Source organism: Balaenoptera acutorostrata, chromosome 17 (assembly GCF_949987535.1).
Source record: "Balaenoptera acutorostrata chromosome 17, mBalAcu1.1, whole genome shotgun sequence".
In the NCBI taxonomy this organism is placed as follows: Eukaryota; Metazoa; Chordata; class Mammalia; order Artiodactyla; family Balaenopteridae; genus Balaenoptera; species Balaenoptera acutorostrata.
The window spans coordinates 58,222,308-58,245,953 of record NC_080080.1 but is presented as its reverse complement, the minus strand read 5'-3'; the positions used below and the strand labels follow the sequence as shown (position 1 = coordinate 58,245,953).

At 41.8% G+C, this 23,646-nt stretch overlaps 1 protein-coding gene across 5 annotated transcripts in view; it reads right to left on the bottom strand.

Moving 5' to 3' along the window:
- Window positions 1-23,646, bottom strand: part of PAG1 (phosphoprotein membrane anchor with glycosphingolipid microdomains 1) — a 141,468-nt gene that overhangs the window by 24,910 nt on the left and 92,912 nt on the right. For all 5 annotated transcript variants that reach the window (XM_057532152.1, XM_057532154.1, XM_057532153.1 and 2 more), the window contains one exon: window positions 636-841. In XM_057532152.1, the coding sequence (XP_057388135.1) occupies window positions 636-841 (206 nt within the window). The remainder of the gene's footprint in view (window positions 1-635; window positions 842-23,646) is intronic.

Below are 23,646 nucleotides of genomic sequence, written 5' to 3'. Positions count from 1 at the left end.
CACATTTTATTGTATATGAGGGAGACAAAGAGGGAGGAAGGGGGGAGGGGAAAGAGAGAGAGAGAGAGAAGTATAATTCTAAAATAAGACAAGATGGTTTATTTCATACACAGAATGTTTCTCTTGAAGAAAAAATGAATCTGTTTCTTAACAAACTGCAGTTCTAGATAACAAATCCTTAATAAAATGACCCCCTGAAAGCTACAGAGCAGCAAAAATTCTTAGTAACTCTCAAATTGCAGCAAAAAAGAGTATCTTTAATGCACATGATACTTAGATTTCCAAATGTCCACAGATGGAAAAAGACAATACACATTTTGACAAGGGTGTGCTCATAAGAATAGCAAAAATTTCTTTCTGGGAAGTTTCATACATAAGGGCTCTTCCAGGTGCTCCCCAGGAAAATCAGATGTGACTTTTCACTGAACTAATAAAAAGTGTCCTGGGCTCCTTTGCGGCAGAGAAGTCAGTTAATCTAACATACGAGTTTCTGGGAACGTCTATGCAGTGAGATGCCATTCATCACAGGCTTTTTTTTTTTTTTTTTTTTTCATCACAGGCTTTTTATATAGAAAGTCTTCTGGGTCCAGGGAACATGTTATTTTAAGGCTCTAGTAGACATGCACTGCTCTCACCTGTCACAACTGGAGCACAGAAAGATGAGGAAGGTGATGAGGAAGAAGGTGGCCACAGCTGCCAGGCTTCCCCACAGGGTGATCTGCATTTGTCCCCCACTCAGCAAGCTTCCCTCTGGTCCCATAGTGGGTGGGAAGTGGCACAGGCTGCTGGATTTGGTTAGTCCTTCCAAGGTGGCGACATGAGGGCAGAGGGCTGCGTCCTCCTGCAGAGAGAACAACGTGTGTATTGACAACTTCTCGCGTGAAATGCCGGAATCTGGGAGTAAGTTCCTGGTGGGGCGTGGGGTGGAGGGGGCGTTTGAGCAGAGCAGGGAGGTGTGTGCAGAATGCACTGGACTCGACTTGGAACTCCCTCTGGGCAAGTTCCCCTCTGTGGTACAGGCCTTTGTTTTCTCACCCAAAACACAAAGCAGGAGCGTGCAGTGACTAGCGCAGTGTTTGAGGCAACAGATGTCTTGTTATTTGGATATGTTTGGGGATAGATTCTTAATGTCTTCAAATAAATTTAAGACTCCAAATACTCCACAGCAAATGAATAAATGCTTATTTGGTTTCCCTTGTTTTTTTTTTTTTTTTTTTTTTTTTTTTTGCTGGAACAGTGTAAAGCACTTATTACAGCTTTCACAAAAATGTAGTTTGCATCTTTCCCACCTGAATCCCCAACTCCCCAAACCTGCTTCTCTTCGAGAAGGATTAAGGTCAATACAATTAATGAAATAGATGGTCTTTACATTCACCTTCATAAACAGTTAACTATTCTGAGGATGTGACTTTATTTTCAGGGCTGGCTTTCACTAAACTTTGTAAGCACTCAATAAGTCCACTTTCAAAGGTATAGCTGAAAGTCTACGCTAAGAATGCATCACCGGCAGCAAATAAGACCTATTTATAAACAACTACAAATTGAGTATAAAAGCTAGGACGTATTAGTACCCTGCATGTGCCTGGGACTCGAGTGCTTTCCTCATTTGATCACTGCCACCAGGCTGTGAAGAAGGCACGGCTAATCCCCATTTTTCAGAGACACTAAGTTCCCCAACGGTGTCACCGCGCTCAGTGGCAGCGGAGGATATGAGACCAGCCAGCTCTGACTCCAGCGCCAGTGGTCTCAGCCCCTAGAGGGCGCTCCTTCTCACTGGGGGCTACCGCTCCCCGGTCCAGCTACAGCGCTTCGAAATGAAAATGGCCAATGAGTTCTGTGAAATATTTCAAGACTTTTAGATTTTGAAAAACAGAGTGCTATATCAAATTAACGACGATCTCTCGTCAGAGATGCCTTGTTTAAAGAACATTTGCTTTGCTCAATTCTAGAACATTCTCACTTAAACAGCCTTTAACTTCATCTCAAGATTCATGAATAAAGTCAGCAAATAAATATTTTGTCATGATAATTCATCAAAACTCAAAACATTTTTTTTTCATGAAAAAGACGGTTGATGTTTGCATTTCCATTTGCTTCCCTAACAGACCTGGGACTGTTATGTAGCTATCAATGAGCATCTACATCAAGCCAGCACCTGGGGAGCTTACGGAGTCACTGTGGTTCAGCGAGACCAGATTTTCTCCAGGTGAAACATTTCACATTTATTTCAATATTTAAAGGTGACAAGTAATAAAAAGCTGGAGAAAAAGAAATTTTATCTGCAAGCATGCAGAGAGATTTCTAGATGAAGTCGATTGCTTTCTATATGGCCTTGAACCAACATGAACACTTCTTAATGCTCTATAAATAAATAAATTACAACTTCCTGGGTAATACAGAACTTCTTCCTGTGTTGGTTATATATTATACCTATAAACACTACATGCATACAGTAATGGATAGTCAAATTGCCTTTGCCTGTTTGCCCCTGGACAGCTATAACTGAGTGAAAATCACCAGCACTTCTCTTATGATTTGTTGAAACAATGAATAATTCACTTTAAACTTAGACTACAAATTGGCACCACAAGTTATTAAAATGCATTCAAGCACATGAATGACGGGGACCTATGAATATATATGAAATAAATTTTTATATCCAGATCCAGGTTCATGCATAACACATTTTAGGAGGTACAAAAGATGTCTGTTGTGCAGGAGTTTGTGTGTTCCTTCTTTCCTTCACTCATTCATTCATACAATGATTTAATCAATGTCTATTTATAAAGTTCCCGGTTCTTAGAAAATAGTTTGCTGAGTGAATTATTCAAAAGGCACATATCTATCCAGGAGGCCCCTCTCTCCACCTCTGGTACACGTTTCTCTTTTCTCTTTCTCTCTCTCAACAGGGGGAGGCGACAGAATATAATGAATTATGTGGTGCTCCAACTAGCAGAACAGTGTGGGGAGAAAAAGGGTGAAAGCAGATTATTACCAGCTACTGAATAAAGGATGTAACTCAGAGAAAATGTGTCAAAACTCCTGGATCACTCCCCTTCAACCAGAATTTGCAGAAAAGCTACTGACAGAAATGCTTTTTTACAAAAGTTCTCATCGTGGACAAAAAAAATCTCACAGGGAAAAGCAAGATCATCATCTGGTACTGTTTCTGAGTCAGATTATCAATACATTGTACCCCTAAGGGCAAGGGCTCCAATTGCGTGGGCAGCTTCCACCTCTCAGAAACCTCTGTGTGCAACTCGACCAGGAACCACACAGGTCACAGCTGCGGTGGCAGTGCAGCAGGAGCACCTACCCTTGCAGGGGCCAGTGGTGTGCGGGGGTCTACACACACATGACCTCCCTCCCAGTGGGACTGTTCCAGTTTTAGAGAAGGTCTGCACCACCGGTACTCTCCTCTCCTGGTCTCTTTCTCTTTTTGGTCTTCTGTTTCCATAATTCTCCTGCCCATTTCTTCTCTGGTCATCTCCTTCTTAAATTTTAGTGGCTCATCTACTGTTGAGACGTGACTGCCTCCCCCCACCAACCCCGTGTGTGTAGACGGACTGTCCCCACCGTGTGTGTAGGTAGATTACCCCCTCCCCCCAACGCGTATATAGATTACCCCCTCCCCCCACCACGCATGTAGATTACCCCCTCACCGCGTGTAGATGGACTGCCCCTCCCCCGTGTGTGTAGATGTACACGTATGACTTCCACATTCCTCCCTCTTGGTGGGGATGAGACTGGAAGCCCTGTGTGGATGGTCCAGGGCTTTCCAAGAAGTGGAATGGACTTTCCCCCCAAGGCTGGACCCTCCTGCACTGGTTTCACTGAACTTAAATGCAGTGCTCAGGGTTCTTTCGTGGAGTTCATTTTGAGCAGGGCGGGGCATCGGTGTCCTTCCCTGAGACTCAAGGCTTCTCTCAGGATTAGCGACAGAGAGAGGGAATGAGGACAGCGAGGCACAGGGTCCGGGAAGTAAGAAGTCACCCTGAAAAGGAAGGGCCCCCGAAGGAGCAAGGGTTTTCTATATCATACACTGTGCGCCTGTACCAACCAGGTCCACGTGGAAAAGATAATCCAAGGCTGCGGAGTCCCTGACGTTGCTACTGGCCTTGGGGACCAGCTAATTTTCTGCTAATTCCTATATCAAGTAAGATGTTTCCTGAGCATCCAGAATCAATCCACACCAGCAGAAATACATGAACAATTTGGGGCGATCTCTCATGATTTTTTCAAGGAGATATTTAAGCCTATTTCTCTCCATCCTGTTCCTACCTGTCTCAATAAAATTGCATTCAATTATAGAATACTGTTTCTTCAAAGTTAAAAAATATCCCGTTGTCAGACCACATGTGTAAATATTCTATGAGTTATTCAACATAGAGCAAAGGACGACCATTCACCGTGCCTCAACAAACATTTATTACAGCACCTGAATGCCCCACTAAGATGTGTTGCAAAAGATAATAATACTAATGAAATGGCAGATTTAGTTTAATAGTTGTACATCAATTTTTTTGTTTCAGAATAGGTTTCACCATTGGCTGCACTGACGTACAATCATGACCAGTGACTGTAATTTAATGCATGATATTGACAAGGGCAGTGGCATTTCGCCCACCCCCCAATTTTATATCATTTCAGACTACTGTGGGAAATTGTCATTTGGCCCTGAGAAAGGTCGATGCTTGAGTTTATAGGACTGCTTTTGGGGATTCTTTTAGAAGTAGGGTTGGATAACTATTTTGGACTAAAAGCTCCATAATCACTCATACTTTTGTATCCATTCCTTTCATGATTTTAATCAATAAGTGATTCAATCTTGAGAAAAACCGAGGGCCTTTTAATTTAAAAGCAGGTGCCATTTTTAACCACAAGGGGACAGTATAATTCTATTCTCAGCCCTAATCAGCAGGCTCCTCCAGAACAGACCTCAGTTATTCTTGCTGTTGGTACCTCTGCTGAGCCTTTTAACTGCCTTCATTAGCCTGGACTATCCGCCACCCCAATCAATTCCAACAAAAAAGAAAGCAAAAACCGGATGAAATGAATGAAAGTTGCAGCCCAACTACCAGCTATTTATTTCTTTAGCCAAACACATTTAACAGGTAGGTGCTCTGATCGCTGCAAATTCTGTATGATTTGGTAGAGCTGGGACGGCCGGTGAGATTAGCTATAGAAGCAGACACTTAGTTCCTCTGAAGCCGGTTGAGGTCAGTAATGATGGTCATTACCATTTTACAGCTGTCCTAGTTGACTCATAATTAAGCATGTTGGAAACCACCTCCACATGACTCCTCACCAATGGCCGAAATAAGGAGGTCAAGGACACATCGCCATGGGAACGCCTCCTTCCCGGGTCATCACCAGGTGTGGGAACCATGTGGTAAAATGACACTTGATGAGCAACAGATTAACCAAACACCTAAATTCTCTGCTGGGCTTTTGTCCTGTGAAGCACGTGGGCAGATGCACAGGCTATGGAAGCCTGAACCTCTCCACTGAAGTCTCCGGTCTCCTGAAAGAGTTTTAAGCTCAAGTATTCAAATTCGGGTCAATTTCTCTGCAGTCCAAAGGGGCTCTGCTATAGGTAAGCTTTGTACACTGAACTCTGCGTGAGAGTCAAGCGGCTCTGCTGTAAACACAGAGCCACCTCAGAGAACGCCTACTGTCCACCAGGGCCCTGCTAAGGCCCAAGGGTCTCTGCCATACCAGTTGTTTCCAAGATATCCCCGCTTCTCTCTTTCCCTGAGTCGGGGGGAAACACACCCAAAGAGCGGAAGGTGGTAAAGGACCCCAAGGTAAGATTTTCTTTACGGTTTCCCGAATCATTTCACGTCACTATGGAGCAGTATCTTGACATGTCTGCCTGCAGCAGTTTGAAGCACGAGAGAAAGGAACCTGGGAAGCCTTGACATCACCAAACTGGTCCTGCTGCCATCAAGGCTTGCTGCTGCTGTGGAAAGAGCCAGGCATTCATCCCAAGAGCGGGTTATAAATCCTTCAGGCCATCTGTCAGCGTAACCTGATTTCTTCTTGTGCATATTAAACCTGTTGATCCCCATGGGAAATGGGAAATCAGACCCTTTGGGAGTGTGTGTGTGGCTGTCACTTGTCTTCAAAAATACATTAAACTTACATTACAGAAGTAATATCGTTTATTGCTTATCAAAGCTCTGCCGCCGTTTTGGTTTCTGCCTTCAGAAAAGCCAAAAGGCGAGTGACTTTGGTGGGTAAGGAATGCCTTCTAAGGTTGTTGTTCCCCCTATGCTGACTTGAAAACCAATTCCCAAGGTTCATTTTTTATTTTTAATGGTAAATCTCATGAGAGAACAGGAGAGGGGTCGGGGAGAGAGAGAGAGAGCGAGAGAGAGAGCGAGAGAGAGAGCGAGAGAGAGAGAGAGAGAGAGAGAGAGAGAGAGAGAGAGAGAGAGAGAGGAGAGGGAGAAAATGATTCTGACAGACATGGGTGAGGAGTCCAGGTAAAGGGTCTTCAATGTGCCTAAGCAAGTCTTAATGGGCTGTTTCACAAAGTGTGCAGTTTGAACTTTAGGCTCTATTTCTTCCTGCCTTGCACGTTTGCTCATCTGATCTGAATTAAAAGTTCCTTGAGGGCAGGGATATATCCATCTTGTATCCCACCACATTCTCAGCATCTCCATGAGCTGGCAAATAGGAGCCAGTCAAGAAATTTTTACTGAATACATGTTTCTGCGAAAGGAGGATTCCCAAGCTGACTCTCAAAATGCAAGTTTAATGAATAATTTATTAGGTAAGGGAGAGAAGGAGAATAAAAGAGAAGAGCACATCAGGCAAACAGTTAAAAATTAAGCCAAGTATGTCTTAAGGCAAAACCTTAGCTCTGGAACAAATACAGCCACCTGCCTTTTTTGTATTGTCACCAAAGCAGCCTGAGGTCTCTTGAAAAAGGTCCCAGCACTGGAATTACTCGCTTCTCTGTACATGAATCCTCACCACCCTTACCAGGTCTCCACACTGGCGATCTCAATGTGTCCCCAAGCTTGGCGTTCCTCTGGCCCCTTCTCAGCAATGACATGTCATGCCTTCCTCCTCTCCTAGGAATCTGATACACACCTCTCTCTTCCCTCCCTCACAGTCCTAGGCTTTACATTTCTCAAAGGAAAGGGGAGCCTTAACTATTCTTGGCCGTCTTCGCACATTTTCATCTGATGGAAGCCTAACCATCCCTCAGGTCGCAGCTTAAATGTCACTTCCTTGGAGCAGCTTTTCTGATGCTGTTTCCCCCTCCCCAGTTTAGTTTAGGACCCCTGCCTTTTTTTTTTTTTTTATTGATTGATTGATTGCTTGATTACTATGTTGGGTCTTCGTTTCTGTGTTAGGGCTTTCTCTAGTTGCGGCAAGCAGGGGCCACTCTTCATCGCGGTGCGCGGGCCTCCCACCATCGCAGCCTCTCTTGTTGCGGAGCACAGGCTCCAGACGCGCAGGCTCAGTAGTTGTGGCTCCCGGGTCTAGTTGCTCCGCGGCATGTGGGATATTCCCAGACCAGGGCTCGAACCCGTGTCCCCTGCATTGGCAGGCAGATCTTCAACCACTGCGCCACCAGGGAAGCCCCCCTGCCTTTTTTTTTACAAGCTTTTCCCTTCATAGCATCACTCAAGAGTAGAGTGATGAAGCCCTGTGTATGTCTCTTCCACTGGTCCAAGCTCCAAGAGGGAGGCTGTGGAGAGACGTATCTTGTTCACAGCTGTAGTCCTAGTGTGTGGCACACAGTAGGCACTTAATACATAAGTTGAATGAATTAATAATGAGTAAATAATTCCGAGGATCCAAGAGGAGGTAGATACTGACTTGGCCTTCAGAGATGGTAAGAATTAGAAGAAGAATTTCTTTTTCTCAGTCTTCTCAAACAAGGCTGAAATTTCTCGGGGATGTGAGGGGTTCCAGAAGGTGGCTTGCCTGCTTGACTAGCTGGTGGGGAAATCTCCATGGTGCTGCCTCCACCCTACACATGATCGACTGGCCTCTCCCCACGTTCCCCTCAGGGTCCTGAAAAGGCCCAGTGTGTATCAGTTTTGACTCATAGGCTTGAAATAAAAAAAAAACCCACGGCCATCCCCTCCATGTTCATAACCCCCAGGTGTCCGCGCATCTGGGACAAGAGCAGACAGGTGAGGACGTGGGAGCCACGCCATCTTTCTGGCAGGCTCAACGTCACGCGGTCGTGACTCGTTTCCGGCACCAGAGAGAAGAAGGCTCACTCTCCTCCGATTTGCTCGCTGCTCACTGCCAGCCATGGCATCATGGTCCCCCTTCCAAGGAACTAGCGCACTTTGCAGCCCTGGCACCATCTTCTTCGCTGGAGTCCGGTGGGGATGTGGTGTTTACACACAGGCCAGTTTACTGAGATGGGACTTTTATTTATTTTTATTGTAAAAATTTGTTTTCTTGAAGCATAGTTGATTTACAGTGTTGCGTTAATTTCTACTATACAGCAAAGTGATTCAGTTATACATATATATACATTCTTTTTCATATTCTTTTCCGTTATGGTTTATCACAGGATACTGAATATAGTTCCCTGTGCTCTACAGTAGGACCTTGTTGTTTATCCATTCTATATATAATAGTTTGCATCTGCTAACCCCAAACTCCCAACCCACCCCTCCCCCAGCCCCCTCTCCCTTGGCAACCACAAGTCTGTTCTCTATGTGAGGTCAGGACTCTGTTAAGCACTGCTTTGCCCTGTTTTTTATTTGGCTTCTGATGCACGGGTGATTCAGACACTTTTTAAAAAAATAGTAGTAAAAGACTTAACCAAAACAAAACAAAACAAAAAAACCCCCAAAACCCTTCAGTGTCTTTGCTGAGAGGTTCAGAAATTTACCATGTGACATAAATGCCTCTCACATCCTCCACTCACGGACCATGATATTTAAAAGATCAGATTCATTTTAACACTTGAACTGTGGTTGGACACTAATTACAAATGCTCCAGTATCTGTCACATCCCACTTAGCTTTTACCAAGCCCTCACCTAACAATGCTACCTCATGGAGATTGTACATCAAAGGATGCTTATTCTGGGAAAAGGAAACCTTCAGGATGGAAGAAGTGGAATTTCAGAGTTAGATAGCAATTTAAGCCACATCCCAGAGGAATCCCAGTTCGTAGTACTGGTTTCATTGTGAGTTAGATCAGCCACGCCTTCTGATGTAGCCGGATGTAAGGCCTCTGAGGTAAGAGTTAACATTCTACCCAGGCACTAGCAAGAAGGTAGCGTGACTTATTACCCAGTGCTCAACACATCAAGGCCATCTTTAATTCTCATCTTTCCTACATTTAAAAAACATTAAGAATTCTTTACATCATAAAACTGGCCGACAAAATGCTTTTCATTGACTTCTAGAAAGCAAAACCATCCCTGCGAGTTACTTGCCGGTGTTCCCAGAAACTACTTAGGGAGACAGAGTGACAGCTTGATTGCAATGAGTCAGAACTTGTGTTTGAAAATGTAGGTACTCGGGGCTCACCCTCAAGGCTTTCTGCCAGGAGGGTGGGGGCAGCAGATGACTCAAGGAGTGTGACTCCCAAGCTCCTTATAGAGGAAGTGACAGGGCCACGGACCTTGTAGGGCAGAGCTCCGCCAGAGGTGGTTCTGGAGCTGAAGCCTCACCATCATCTGGGAACTTGTTAAAAATGCAGAATTCTGGGCCTTCTCTGAGGCTTATGAATCGGTAAGTCTGGGGTGAGGTCTGGCAGTCTCTGTTTTAACAAGCCCTCCAGGTGATTGTGATGCATGCCGAAACTGGAGAAGGCTGTTCTAGAATAGCACCTTACTGCCTCTCCAGATCACCTGGGGATCTTGTTAAGTGGCAGATTCTGAATCCTGCGTTTCTTTTCTTTTCTTTTTTTTTTCAGTTTTAATATTTTTTTAACTGAAGTATAGTTGATTTACAATGTTGTGTTCATTTCTGCTGTACAGCAAAGTGATTCAGTTATACATATATTTGCATTCTTTTTTTCATATTCTTTTCCATTCTGGTTTATCATAGGATATTGAATATAGTTCTCTGTGCTATACAGTAGGACCTTGTTTATCCATCCTATATATAAAAGCTTACATCTGCTGACCTCAACCTCCCACTCCATCCCTCCCTCAACCCCCTTCCCCTTGGTAACCACCAGTCTGTTCTCTATGTTCCTGTGAATCCTGCATTTCTATTCGGCCCTCAGGGAAGGTCTAGGCTGCTGGTCTGAGGGCCATGTATGAATAATACTAGTGTAGATGTTCATCTTCCTTCAACTAGGGTTGACGGGTCATTGAGCCAGATCCCTGGGGCTGAAACTTGGCCTTCATCTTCCTTAAAGTTAGGTGAGATGAGGTCAGAGCTCCTGTGTCCTTGGAGCCTTCTTGATTCCCATAGAAGCACACAAACAAAAGGCTGCCCTTTACAGAGTCTAATGAGATGGCAGCTAGCGGACAAGTCACTGATGTGTGCAGGTACAGACCCGGCTTCTGCTCCATTCCTTCCCACTACATTGCTTCGTGGCCTGGAATGAGCCCGAACCTCCTGTGCCTCGGTTTACCCTTCTGAAAAGTGAGGTCATTTATAAAGTTTCTTTCCAGCTCTGAGATTCTATTATAAAAGTAGCCAGTGATTCCTAAGTTCTACAGCCCCAATCCAGAACTTTCCACACAAAGGGAAGTATTGACTCAGCAAGCACCGGAAATTCTCAGTGTGATCGATAGTTTCAACTCCCCAGGAAACACAGTCTTAATAATTCATGGGAAAACCTGATAGGGCCTCACCAGTCACACAGATGTCAAGAGGGGACACCACGGGCGGTCTTTATGGTCAGGGTCCAGCGCCGGAGGTCAATCCCGACACTCCCAGAAAATCAACAGCACATCTGGCAGCGACACCAGTCACAATGGCTGCAGGGCTGACGATGAGTCTCTTTATTTTCTCATTCACGTGTAGTTGATATATTTACACATTTAAAAAAAATTTTTTTTAAACTTTATTCTATAAATTTATTTATTTATGGCTGTGTTGGGTCTTCGTTGCTGTGCACAGGCTTTCTCTAGTTGTGGTGAATGGGGGCTACTCTTCGCTGCAGTGCGTGGGCTTCTCATTGCGGTGGCTTCTCTTGCTGTGGAGCACAGGCTCTAGGCACACGGGCTACAGTAGTTGTGGCACACAGGCTCAGTAGTTGTGGCTCATGGGCTTAGTTGCTCCGCAGCATGTGGGATCTTCCTGGACCACGGCTCGAACCCATGTCCCCTGCATTGGCAGGCGGATTCTTAACAGCTGTGTCACCAGGGAAGTCCCTATATTTACACATTTATGATCCATATTTATAAAAGCCTTTCAACAAAGTGTGAAGATCAAGCCAAAGTATGCAGATGGGTGTGCACAGGTAACTTAGAAGATGCGGCTGCTGGAAGCTTCTGAGGCTTTTTAAAGGCATATGCCCCAACTTAGGAAAATCTTACAAAGACAGCAAGTCTGAAAGGGATCCATCTAATTTCCAATCTCAATACTTGACAAGCCTGAGGAGATTCCAAATGTGACAGAACATTCTGGAGACTTTCTCTGTCTTTATTATTAAAGATGCTCAGCTCTTTGGGGGTGGCTTCATTCGTTTCTTGACTAATACCTCCAATGTTTCTTACTCTTTGACACTAAGGCACAAATAGTATTTTACTCTTTGACACTCAGTAATTCACTGAACAAATAATTGCTAAATACCTACTCTGTGCCAAGGACTGTTTCATCTTCTAATCACACCTTGAATATGAGATGACACTGGTCTGCTGCAATTCAGTTGCAAAATTCAACTGGCAAGAGGTGAAAAATCTTTAGAATTAAGTTCCGAATACAGAGATATATTTTGATCACAGATGAAAAACAATTTATTGTTGAATTCCAAGCATGGGAAGTCAGGGGAAAAAAAAGCCAGAAGTCCTTTCATTTCCACCATATTGCATGAGAAACAACATCTAGTCACAGTAATTGTAGCGTGATTCCGTTCAGCTTGACAGCAGAGGCGCCGTGGCATTGACGCAGCTGCAGTGCCCTTGGACTGATGTTTTTTCAAGCTGAGAACTGTCCTCATTGTGTCTGGTGGATTCCAAAGGCAGCCTTTGCATGAGTACGGGGTGGACAGGACCACCACCAGGGACCCACGCACCCACCCATCACAGTCAGGGTCAGCCAACTGCTGAGGATGCATCAGATTTCAAGGACCTGGGAGGGTACCTGTAGAGAGTACCCCCCCGTCCCCCCACCCCCGAATGGAAGAAAACTGCTTTCACTTTACAGTGAAAGCAAAGCTTAAAAAAACAAATATTCATGCAAGAAGTGGCACAAGCATTTAAAATCCCATTAAGGCATAAATGACGGAACAGAGCAAGTCACCTAGTGAGGAAAAGGGAGGGAAGGAGAAGGTGAGAGGGCTGAGGCCAGAGCGCAGATACACTGTGCGTGGAGGGAGGCAAGGGGAACAGACTCGGAGGACTTTTCTGGTAATTTTTTTCTGCTGTACCACTTTGTCTACAGCTGGCTTTACTCCATGGGGTACTTTGGGAGTTTAAGAATGACATGTGTATGTACATGTCTACGTACTTCAGCACATTTATTTTCTTCTTCTCCTTTGCCCACTTTAGGGAAGATAACACTCTGTTGACAGAGATGGGGAGATGTGTATAACAGAATGGCAACCCCTGTGGAGATTCTGTTCTTACAAGGTGTGACATGACTAAACATGAAACTCAACAATCAGAACCTGTCACATTCTTTGTAAGAGGTCTGTGTTCATTACAATGGCCATTAATATCATGGACAGCCAAAAACATCTTGAACTAGATACAGAAGGCAATATGGAGTATGTAAGAAGATGTGGTAAGAAGATGTGGTGTATATACATGTACGTATATTATATGTACACACACACAATGAAATATTACTTAGTCATAAAAAAGAATGAAATATTGCCACCTGCAGCAACATGGATGGACCCAGAGAATATCATACCAAGTGAAGTAAGTCAGACAGAGAAAGACAAATATTACATAATACCTCTTATATGCAGAATCTAAAAAATAATGCAAATGAATCTATATACAGAACAGAAACGGACTCACAGACCTAGAAAACAAACTTACGGTTACCAAAGGGGAAAGCAGGAGTTGGGGGGAGGGATAAATTAGCAGTTTGGGATTAACAGATACACACCACTATACGTAACATAGATAAGCAGCAAGGATTTACTGTATAGCAGAGAGAAGTGGAAAATAATCTGGAAAAAAAATATAACTGAATCCCTTTGCTGTACACTTGAAACTAACACAATACTGTAAATCAACTATATTTAAATTTAAAAAAGTTGTTTCCAAAAATAAAGGCGGAATATTACTTAGCCATAAAAAGAAACGAAATTGAGTTATTTGTACTAAGGTGGATGGACCTAGAGTCTGTCATACAGAGTGAAGTAAGTCAGAAAGAGAAAAACAAATACTGTATGCTAACACATATATATGGAATCTAAAAAAAAAAAAAAAAGGTTCTGATGAACGTAGGGGCAGGACAGGAATAAAGACTCAGACATAGAGAATGGACTTGAGGACACGGGGTGGGGGGAGGGTAAGCTGGGATGAAGTGAGAGAGTAGCATTGACATATATACACTACTAAATGTAAAATAGATAGTTAGTGGGAAGCAGCTGCATCACACAGGGAGATCAGCTCCGTACTTTGTGACCACCTAGAGGGGTGGGAAAGGGAGGGTGGGAGGGAGATGCAAGAGGGAGGGGACATGGGGATATATGTATACATATAGCTGATTCACTTTGTTATACAGCAGAAACTAACACAACATTGTAAAGCAATTATACTCCTATAAAGATGTTTAAAAAAATTAAAAAAAACATAAAGGCAATATGGAATAAACTGTAGGGTCTTGAGTAGAGACATGACAGGATAGAAGAGTATCTCATTTGTGAGCAGAATATTTTCTCAACTTCAGTGGATGAGTGTTTTGACTGTGGCCCTACCGAATAACTAGCCTTGACTGGTATCAAAGGGCACGGCCTCCAGGTCCCTCCATCTATCAGCCCCATTGGTTTCATTTGGCTTCCTTCCCAGGCCACGTGAGAGCATCAGCCATTGCAGAGATGCCCCCCAAACCCCCTCAGTCCTGCTCACAACCCCTGGGGCACTTGTTACACTGCTGATGCCCAGGCCTGACCCTCAGATATTCTGATATAATAGAGCTGGAGTGGAGCCCAAGAATCTGTATTTTTAACATGTGTCCTAAGTGATCCTAAAGTAAGTAGTTCGCTGAAAACTCCAGGCTCTGAATTTGTTACGAGTCCTACAGGAATCCCAGTGAGGTGGAAGTTACTCATCTTAAAGTCTTTAGAGGATCAGAATTACTCAGAACTGACATATCATTTGGCCAGGGGAATCACTGTAGCAGGAATTAGGAAAGTGTGAGAGGAAACGTCTGTGTAAACGTGGTTCCTACAAGCTGTATCATTTTCATTGGTTCATCCTATGAAAGGAAAAATCTAATCCCATGTTGAGTCCCAGGGGGCAGGGGTAGTGAAACTCCAGGGAAATCCACTGGGAGATCTCTGCAGGGCATTTCTTCCCTTACAATGCCACGTAGCTAATGTGATTAGAAGACCTAATGAACTGAGACTAATGCAGTTTTGAAAATCTTCATAGCTAATGAAAAATCACATCTTCTCCCTCAAGATTTCCCTTTATTTTTTTTTTCTGTTTGTAAATCATGAATGAAATGAAGTCATGGGTGAAGGCTGCATTTATGAAGTCTTTATAATTTGGAGAGTTTGATATTTTGAATGTCACAGTGGTTTCCAAGTGGAAGGGTGACATTTGGAATTTACATTATATACCACAGTATTAAGAACTTTTTGGAGAATATGGATTTATAGCACTGATATTTAAAAGAGAGTCTTTCCCCCCTGCTGAGTCCAAAGCATTTTGTACGTCAGGTCAGGTTGTCAAGGTAGCCACTCTGCCCCAATTTCCTTTTTTTTTGCAAAGTAGAGAGCAAGAAAATGAGAGCTAATATCAGGATATGGCTTTGACACCCCCCCCACTCAGCACTTCTCTATCCTATGTTTTCACCCTTTTTGGGAAGGAACACTTCAAAGGCATTAAATTGAGATAGGAGAATGGCCTGTGGTGAAGTAGCATATTGGGGGAGGCACGTCTTAGAGGCATGCTGTGGTAAATTCAGGAAAAGGTGCCAGCCACCTCTACCTGACTATCCAAGTTACTCAATTTTTTTTTAAAATTTATTTTATTTATTTATGGCTGTGTTGGGTCTTCGTTTCTGTGCGAGGGCTTTCTCTAGTTGTGGCAAGTAGGGGCCACTCTTCATCGCGGTGTGCGGGCCTCTCACTATCGCGGCCTCTCTTGTTGTGGAGCACAGGCTCCAGACATGCAGGCTCAGTAGTTGTGGCTCACGGGCCTAGTTGCTCCGTGGCATGTGGGATCTTCCCGGACCAGGGCTCGAACCTGCATCCCCTGCATTGGCAGGCAGATTCTCAACCACTGCGCCACCAGGGAAGCCCCAAGTTACTCAATTTTAACTTTCACTTGTTAATAAAAGAAACACAGGTATTTATGGAGTATAATGTAAATCTAGTAAGAACTTAAAAGAAGGAATATGGGAACTCAAAGAAATTTTGCACATGGAATCAAAAATTTGAGTTCACTCTTCTCTGCCACTGAGGCTTTGAGAGGCTCTGGTTGTGCTAAGAGCATAAACTAGAGCATATGAGCGATACCTCCTAGAGGTGTGGGGTAGGCACTGCATAGCCGTCATAGCAGCTCTGTAGACGCACACTATGGAAGTAGCACAGTGGAATTTGATCCTGAGAAGGTCACTGTTGAATTATTTCTCATGCCTCTATTACAGGAAAACTTCAAGAAAAATATACTTACAAAATGGAACAAGAAGGTGTGTTTTCAGGACAAAAAAACCCATTTAGAAAAATCAGAGTAGTCACTGACACCTAGTTATTGCTATTCAGTTATTGCTGAATTTAGTTATTTAGTTATTGCTATTATATATTGCTATATAAATCAGTATTATCATTTTAATTTATTGGATTAGATAATCTAAGCCAAGTGGCTTCATTCCAGTTTTTTTGTAAGCAATTATTTCTAATGCTTATGTGATTTCTCAACACTAATTATAAAACAATACATTATTATATTTTAAATTTAAGAGAAAGAGTCAGTCTTTTTTACATTACTCTTTTTTAAGCCTTTCTCCAAACCCTTTGAAATCCTACTTTATTTTACTTCCTAATGCATTGTCATATTATAATACATCAGGAACAAGCAAATTTTAGGGACAACTGGTCTACCAGCAGTCACTGACGTGCTGTGTTTCATCTTACTGAGAACATGATTAAGAACAATCTTAGATGTCCTGCAACATTCACTAATCTACCACAAGTCTCTGATTCTGTTAACACCGAGGGGAAGGATTTCAGCATAGTCCCCAAACTAGTATTGATAATACTCTCCCAGACTGTGTCATAGTACTACCATTGTAAGATCAGACAGGGCAGGGAGAGGCTGAGAAATCAAATTCCAATCTTTCACATTATTAACCAAGTTGTAATCTGATGCCATTTCCCCTAATTTATTATTGGATATGGCTTTTCGTTGAATCGAAGGATACCCTCTTGCCAATGTTAACTGGAATATGAATATCCTCCATATTGTAGCTGACACTATTCTATTGTCATGAGCTGGGGGGTAGACTGGATAGCAGCTGAACCCACTGACTAATTAATGTCATAAAAAGGTAGCTATTATGAAATATTAACAAAAGGAACTGTCATGATTTATTTTTCTGTATTTTTTGGTAAAACTACTAATGACATTGTTCTATTGTGTAGTGCATAAAGCATTGTGTGATAAACTCAGAGATTTTAGTGCTTGGAAGGTGGTTTCTTTTTTATCCTGATAAGTTAGTTTGCTTTTTTTTTTATAGTGACTAAACTATACATACAAAAATCGTACTTCCTTTTCTCTGGCTGGAAGCTGAACGCTGTAATTATCCTTTAATTATAGCAATTACCTTAGTCTAGCTGTTTCTTCCCTCTCTCTACACCAACCCCAATTACAAGTTTTTGATTTCACACATTTTGAAGAGTTTTATGTAAGTGTCTTTATTATAACAACCTCAATATTTCTTAGAAACAGATCTTCATTTCTAAATATTGTATATATGAAGCTTTAAATTTAACTGCCATTTACTATTCCTTTATAGATTTTAAAAGCTCTCAATGTCCAGATACATTTTTAAAAAGCAGAGGATGAAAGAAGGAAGAAGGAAGGAAGGAAAAGAAGAATTTCCCACTAAACTAATCTTTGGGATCATAAGTTCTGATCTCTACTCTAAGGAAATAATGAAAGAAGTATTCAGATGATATATGAGATGCAAAGACTAAGGTGATTAAAATCAAACCAACTTTATCCTAAAGGCTACAGAGAATTATTAAATTCCTCTGAATTAGATTAGAATTTTCAACCCTGGCTATACATTACAATCACTTGGTAAACTTTTTACAATATACCAATGCACAGGCTTAACCCCAGAAATTGGCTTAATTGAGCAGGAATTAGGTCTGGACATTTATTGTTGTAAATGTGTCCCCAGAGCATTTGAATGTATAGTTTGTCTGAGAATCACTTAGCTAGACTATTCATTCATATTTCTAAGCTTTCAACTGACAAACGCTACTTCATTTTATTTCTTACATTATTGGAACATAGCATAGTCAGGATATGACAATATAAGACAGATACAGTTCACTGTTCCTCTTCCCATACAAGTCCACACTGGGCACCATGCAAACCAAGCTTTTTGCAGCACATGTATAACCTCAGAGTGCAGACCCAAACAGAGCATGTATAGTCTATTCCAGAAGGTAGTATCTAACCTTGCAACATAAAGACACAGACTCAGAAGATATGGACATTGAGCCATGTTCTTTGACTGTCTGCTAGATTAGGTCTACATATTTATCTCTGCATCCCTCAAAATACTAATCTAAAAGTTGTATGGCTAAATATAATTCACTAGATAAGTTTAAATAGCATTATTTTAAAGTATTTTCTTTTTATTTTCTTTCTTTTTTTATTTTATATTAGCGTATAGTTGATTTTTAACAACTAATGTTGTTAGTTTCGGGTGTACAGCAAAGTGATTCAGTTATACATATACATATATCCATTCTTTTTCAGATTCTTTTCCCATATAGGTTATTACAGAATATTGAGTAGAGTTCCCTGTACTATACAGTAGATCCTTGTTGATTATCTATTTTATATATAGTAGTGTGTATTTGTTAATCCCAAACTCCTAATTTATCCCTCCCCTCCAGGTTTCCACTTTGGTAACCATAAGTTTGTTTTCAAGTCTGTGAGTCTGTTTCTGTTTTGTAAATAAATCCATTTGTATCATTTGTTTAAGATTCCACATATAAGTGATATCATATATTTGTCTTTCTACGTCTGACTTACTTCACTTAGTATGATTAAAATATTTTCAAAGTAAACATTTCAACAAGAAATACAAAAAATCTCCTGGTCTAATGTCACTAGTTCTCACATACTGTTTTTAGGTTGCATGTCAAAGCTGATGTAAACACTCATTATGTCTCCACTTACAAAATGATCCATAATTCTTAGAGGTAAAGAATGTACTAGAAATCAATACATTATTATGACAATACCTTTCTTTATGCTTTAGGCAACTTGAACTTTTCTCTTGATCTTCACTGCTTCAACGGACACGATACCCTGTTCAGGTCAGTTTGACAAACAATTAACTGAAGGACTACCATGGGCGAGGCGGGCCCAACCCCTTCAGCCTCAGCTGCTTCCTTAGCCTCCTTGGCCATGACCTTCCAAACCCACAGGTTATTTCTTTCTAGCTCTTGGATGTATTGAGTTTGTCCTCACCTTTTTGTACTAGCTATTTACCTACTGGAACGATCATTTTTCAGGTCATCACACAGCTGGTTCCCCTTCCTTTTTTTCATCCTGTTCAAACATCATGTTCTCAGAGAAGCCTTCTCTGCCAGCCTTTCTGTAGCCCTCTCGTGCACCCCCAACTCAGCCTTATCCCATTGCCCCCTCTTCCTTTCCTGTTACCCCATCTGAAAGCATCTTATGGATTGGCCTTTGTGTTCATAGTCGGAGGATGCTGTCTAGAACATAACCTCCATGAGCACAGGCCCTTTGTCCGGGCAGCTGTAACTCCAGCACCTACAACGGTGGTGTGCACTAAGTATTGATGGAGTGAATGAACACACGCCTTTGCGGTTTTATCAAGAGTAGTTCCAAAAATAGTCCTGTACTCCTTAAGGTTGAAACTACTGAACAGATAATAAATGAGTGTACAGTTGCAATTTTAACCTATAGTTCCCCACACAATATGCATGTGTTGGGATTTTAATTGGACCCACAGTGCCAGCCACTTTCGCACAGAAGGCGATTTGTACCCTGTGCCTTCGTTGGCTCTCGGTTTCTGCCAGAGACAGCTTCTCTTTTTCACAGTCTTGGCTGTTCCTTTCAATTCCCGGCAGAAAGCAGCTAGACATTAATGTCTGAAACTGCACTTCTAATGGTCTGTGGAGGTTTCTTGAGATCCCTTTATTGGGGGTAACACCATGTTTATTTAGTGTAAGGTTCTCAGTCTACCATGGAAAAGTTTTTGGGTCTCTTGCTCTTGCTATTGTTCATTTCCATAGATGTCTGGCTTGGGATGGGAGTTACGCTGAAAAAAGCATCCACTTAATGATAGTGGGTTTCTCACAGCCTGGGATATTTTGTCGGTAGTAATCTTACCCTTCTGTTATTACCACATGATACTAATAGGACTGGCCAGGAAATCAGCTGTAATGTCTTCAGGACAAATCCTCCTGACGCATGGAATCGACAGTTGGACACTACCTCTATTTCGAGGCGCTTCTCTTTGGTCTAGGCTAGCACTTTAAGCCATATTAATACTGCACTCTGCCAGCCTTCCAAACATGTGCCTGTGTTTGCATGTCAGCTCTGTTCAGCATCTTTAGCATTTCAGTTTTCCATTCAGTATAGAAAAGTATATTTGATATCATTAACAAAATCAGCTACATTTGTATCTTGTGAAACATGCACAGTTTGGTGCCCTTGCTCAGAAAAGTCACCCAATAAATAAATATTAACTCCTTCTGCTGCTTTCCTTGCTATTTTAACAACTTACTTTATTCAAAAATATAAAGAAGAATCTGCATCTTTTAAAAAGTCAGTGTACCTAAAGTAGTCAAATGTACTTCTAGTATCTATTTATTTCTCTCTGTTAGCTAATTAGAGTTATGTTAAATTCAAACAATAAATTGTAATCATTATCAACATCTGAATCAGCTGCTTCAAATGCAGGAGGTCCAATGACAGGATAAAGTTCTAAGAGATGGTGGATCTTGCTTTAACCAAATCTAATATATATAAATTTGTATTCATAAAAGAGTGGCATTATGAAATAATATGAATATTTTCCAAAAATACCAATTTAAATAATGATCAATTCGAAATTCTTTAAAATATAATTCAATTTCAAATAGACTTTCACAGAAATTTACAGGAGCCTATGTAATGCCATACAGTAGGCCATAAACAGACACAAAGCCAACTCAGAACTAATGATTATTTCCCAGCACTGATACAAGGCTGTTCAACTATAGGGTTGGGGCTGATGGAAAACTGTAGTGGGTGAGTCAGGATGACCACACGTGAACACACTGATGAATCAACGCAGGGCAAAGAGGCACAGCCGGACACTGGGATGTGTGATGTAAGACGAAGCACCAACTATGAAGCCTTCTTGCCAAAAATGTGAACCTGAGATGATTAAGCCTCCAGATGTCACCACCAGGCTTTTAGTTATTTATTTTCTTTTACTTCTATCACTTAACCAATCAAATAACAATCAAGGGTTTTGTCTACCCCTGTCAGTTAACTCACATTCACAAGATTGTGAGGTTTGTGCATAAGTTTCTGTATGTGACTATCTGTGTTAAAAAAAAATCATTACAAATTTTGTATGTGCAGCTTGTGTAACTACCCATAATGACTGTCATCAATGTGTCCATTAAAATGCCAGTGTATCGAATGGCAGGAAATGAGAATGACAAAGTCTGGCGGTAACTACACATTTGAGAAGACACTCCCAGAGCTTCCCTCCTCTCCCTGGTTGTGAAATACATGATCCTTGTTCTTTGAGGTTCAGTCTTAGGCCTTTTTCCTTATTTTGCCTCATATTTTCTTCCTGGTTTCTTATCCACATCCATGAGTTCAATTCTCTTTGGGCTGCCTTGATTCCCTATTTGTATCTCCAGACGAAGCCTTTATTCTGAGCCCTAGATTACATATCCAGCTGCCAAGGGACCTCCCCCCACCCCAGCACCCGGCTAAGGCCCTCGGTCTTAGCACGTGTGCACGCTGGACTGGACTCTCCATCTTCCCTGCACACGGGTCATCGTCCAGGATACCCTATCTCCGTGAATGGTGCTACCTTCAGCTCTCTGAGCAAGCTCGCATCCCAGGGTCCTCCCCTTTACCACCCCCTCAGTTTCCCCGCATATCCAATCCAACACACCAAGCCCTCTTGGTCTCATCTCCGAGATGACTTTCAAATCCATCTCTTCAATTAGTCCTTGTCTCTGCTTCACCAACATCAACCCCCTAGTCAAGTTACCAGCATCTTTTGTCTTGGCTACTGCAGTCACCCTGCCGCCTTCCAATTTCTTCTTCAAACCCCAGCCAGAGGGATTTTTCCAAAAAGAAAATCTGATCATACCAAGCCCTCTGCTTAAAATCCTTTAATGGTTGCCCACTGATCAAAGAATAAAGAAAATAAAATCATATAAAGTAGGCTGCCACTTCCTGCAAATCCAGGCTTTGGCCTCCTTCCCTCCCTCTTCTCATTCTACTCTCTCACTGTCTCCATCCCACTCACTTGCTCCTTACCTGGAACCTCTTCAACTGCCCCAGCCCCTCCCTTAGTTAAGTTCTACCCCCCATCAGATGCCAGGGAGGCCTTCTCATGCACAAGGCCATTGCTCATTGCTATATGTGTTTCTCTTTCAGAACACCTCTTTTTCCTATGTCCACGTATTTGTGCCATAGGTTTGACTAATGTCTGCCATACCTTCTAGACTGTATGGAAACCCTATTATGAAATCACCCCTGAACTAATAGTCAGTAGACACTGCAGTCTGTCATCTGGTAGTACATGGCAATCTCTCCTCCAGTCATGCTTGAGTAATCTTGCTGAATCTGGTGACTCTGGTTTGTATTGGTTTTTGTTTATTTTTGTTTCCATAGTTAGTTGTGAAGTATGAGGTCAGATTTAAAAGAGGGCCCATTTGCACAGGGCCTGGGAAGTAATGCAAACACTGAGGCAGGCCAGGTTAACAATGGGGAAATATTTTCTGCTTCTCAAAGAAACATGTTTCTCATTTTTCTTTGAAGATATGATCTGCTCATTCTATCTTTTGTTTTTTCTTTATCTTAAGAAAACCACAGCACAAAAATAATGAGAAATGGTGACTGACCCTCAACTTGATGGTTGGGGAATGACAGAGCAGGGTGGGGACAAGAGCAAATTATTATTCCACACCCTCCAAGTTGGGTATTGGCTGCCATTCTTTTAAAAGACAAAAGGAACAAGTTCTATAGTCTTAAAATTTAGATGTATATAGATGTATGAAATAGAACTAATATTTAGGTTTTACTAATCATCTTCTAAAATCTGAAGGATGAAATAGATTATGCTTGCTAAATATTTGGATGGTGTTCATTGGAATAGGGTTTCCAACAGCTCTCAAGACATGTGCTTAATATAACATGTTTAATATACTGTAAATCCTTTACAGTAACAATATTAAAAACCTTAGACTGTCCAGGGATCTTTGAGATTGAGTTCAACAGATTTGCATTTAATTTTTATTTATAAAAAAGTAATTGCAGTAATTTAAGATATTTGCAAGGTTTGCAAGGGTAAATTTTTCTCATCTTGGATTCAGAAACCTTTATACAACTTCTAGTTTGGCAAACAAATGTCAAAAATATGGATTCCCCTTAAAGATATTATGTATAAATAAAGCCATCAAATTTAGAAGAGCAAGCCCCAGATGGTCTAGCAGCATCAACAAAAATCACTTTCCTTGCCAATGTGAATTTCATAATGCAGAAATCATTCTCAGGCACACAGAGACAGACACATCAAGTCCACGAATACTTATGGCCATACGCTAGGTACCAGGTTAGGTACTTTATTATGTGGCCCATAAAACAGGACTTTAAAAACAAACACTGAGTGTTCAAAATGAACTGTTTACTCTTTATGGAAAGAGTGACCGTACTCTTGTGTTTTAGAGGGAGACAGCGTGGTGAGTACACACGGGACCGGTGGGATTTAAAAGCACAAGCAAGGCCATCAGCAAACCTGTTTGGATTGGGCTGCTTTGAACATCTTAACTTATATTGTCTTTTTCTTTCTGATAATCTATTTAACCTAAATATCTGGGATTCAGTATTTGGGACTACGAATGTGACAG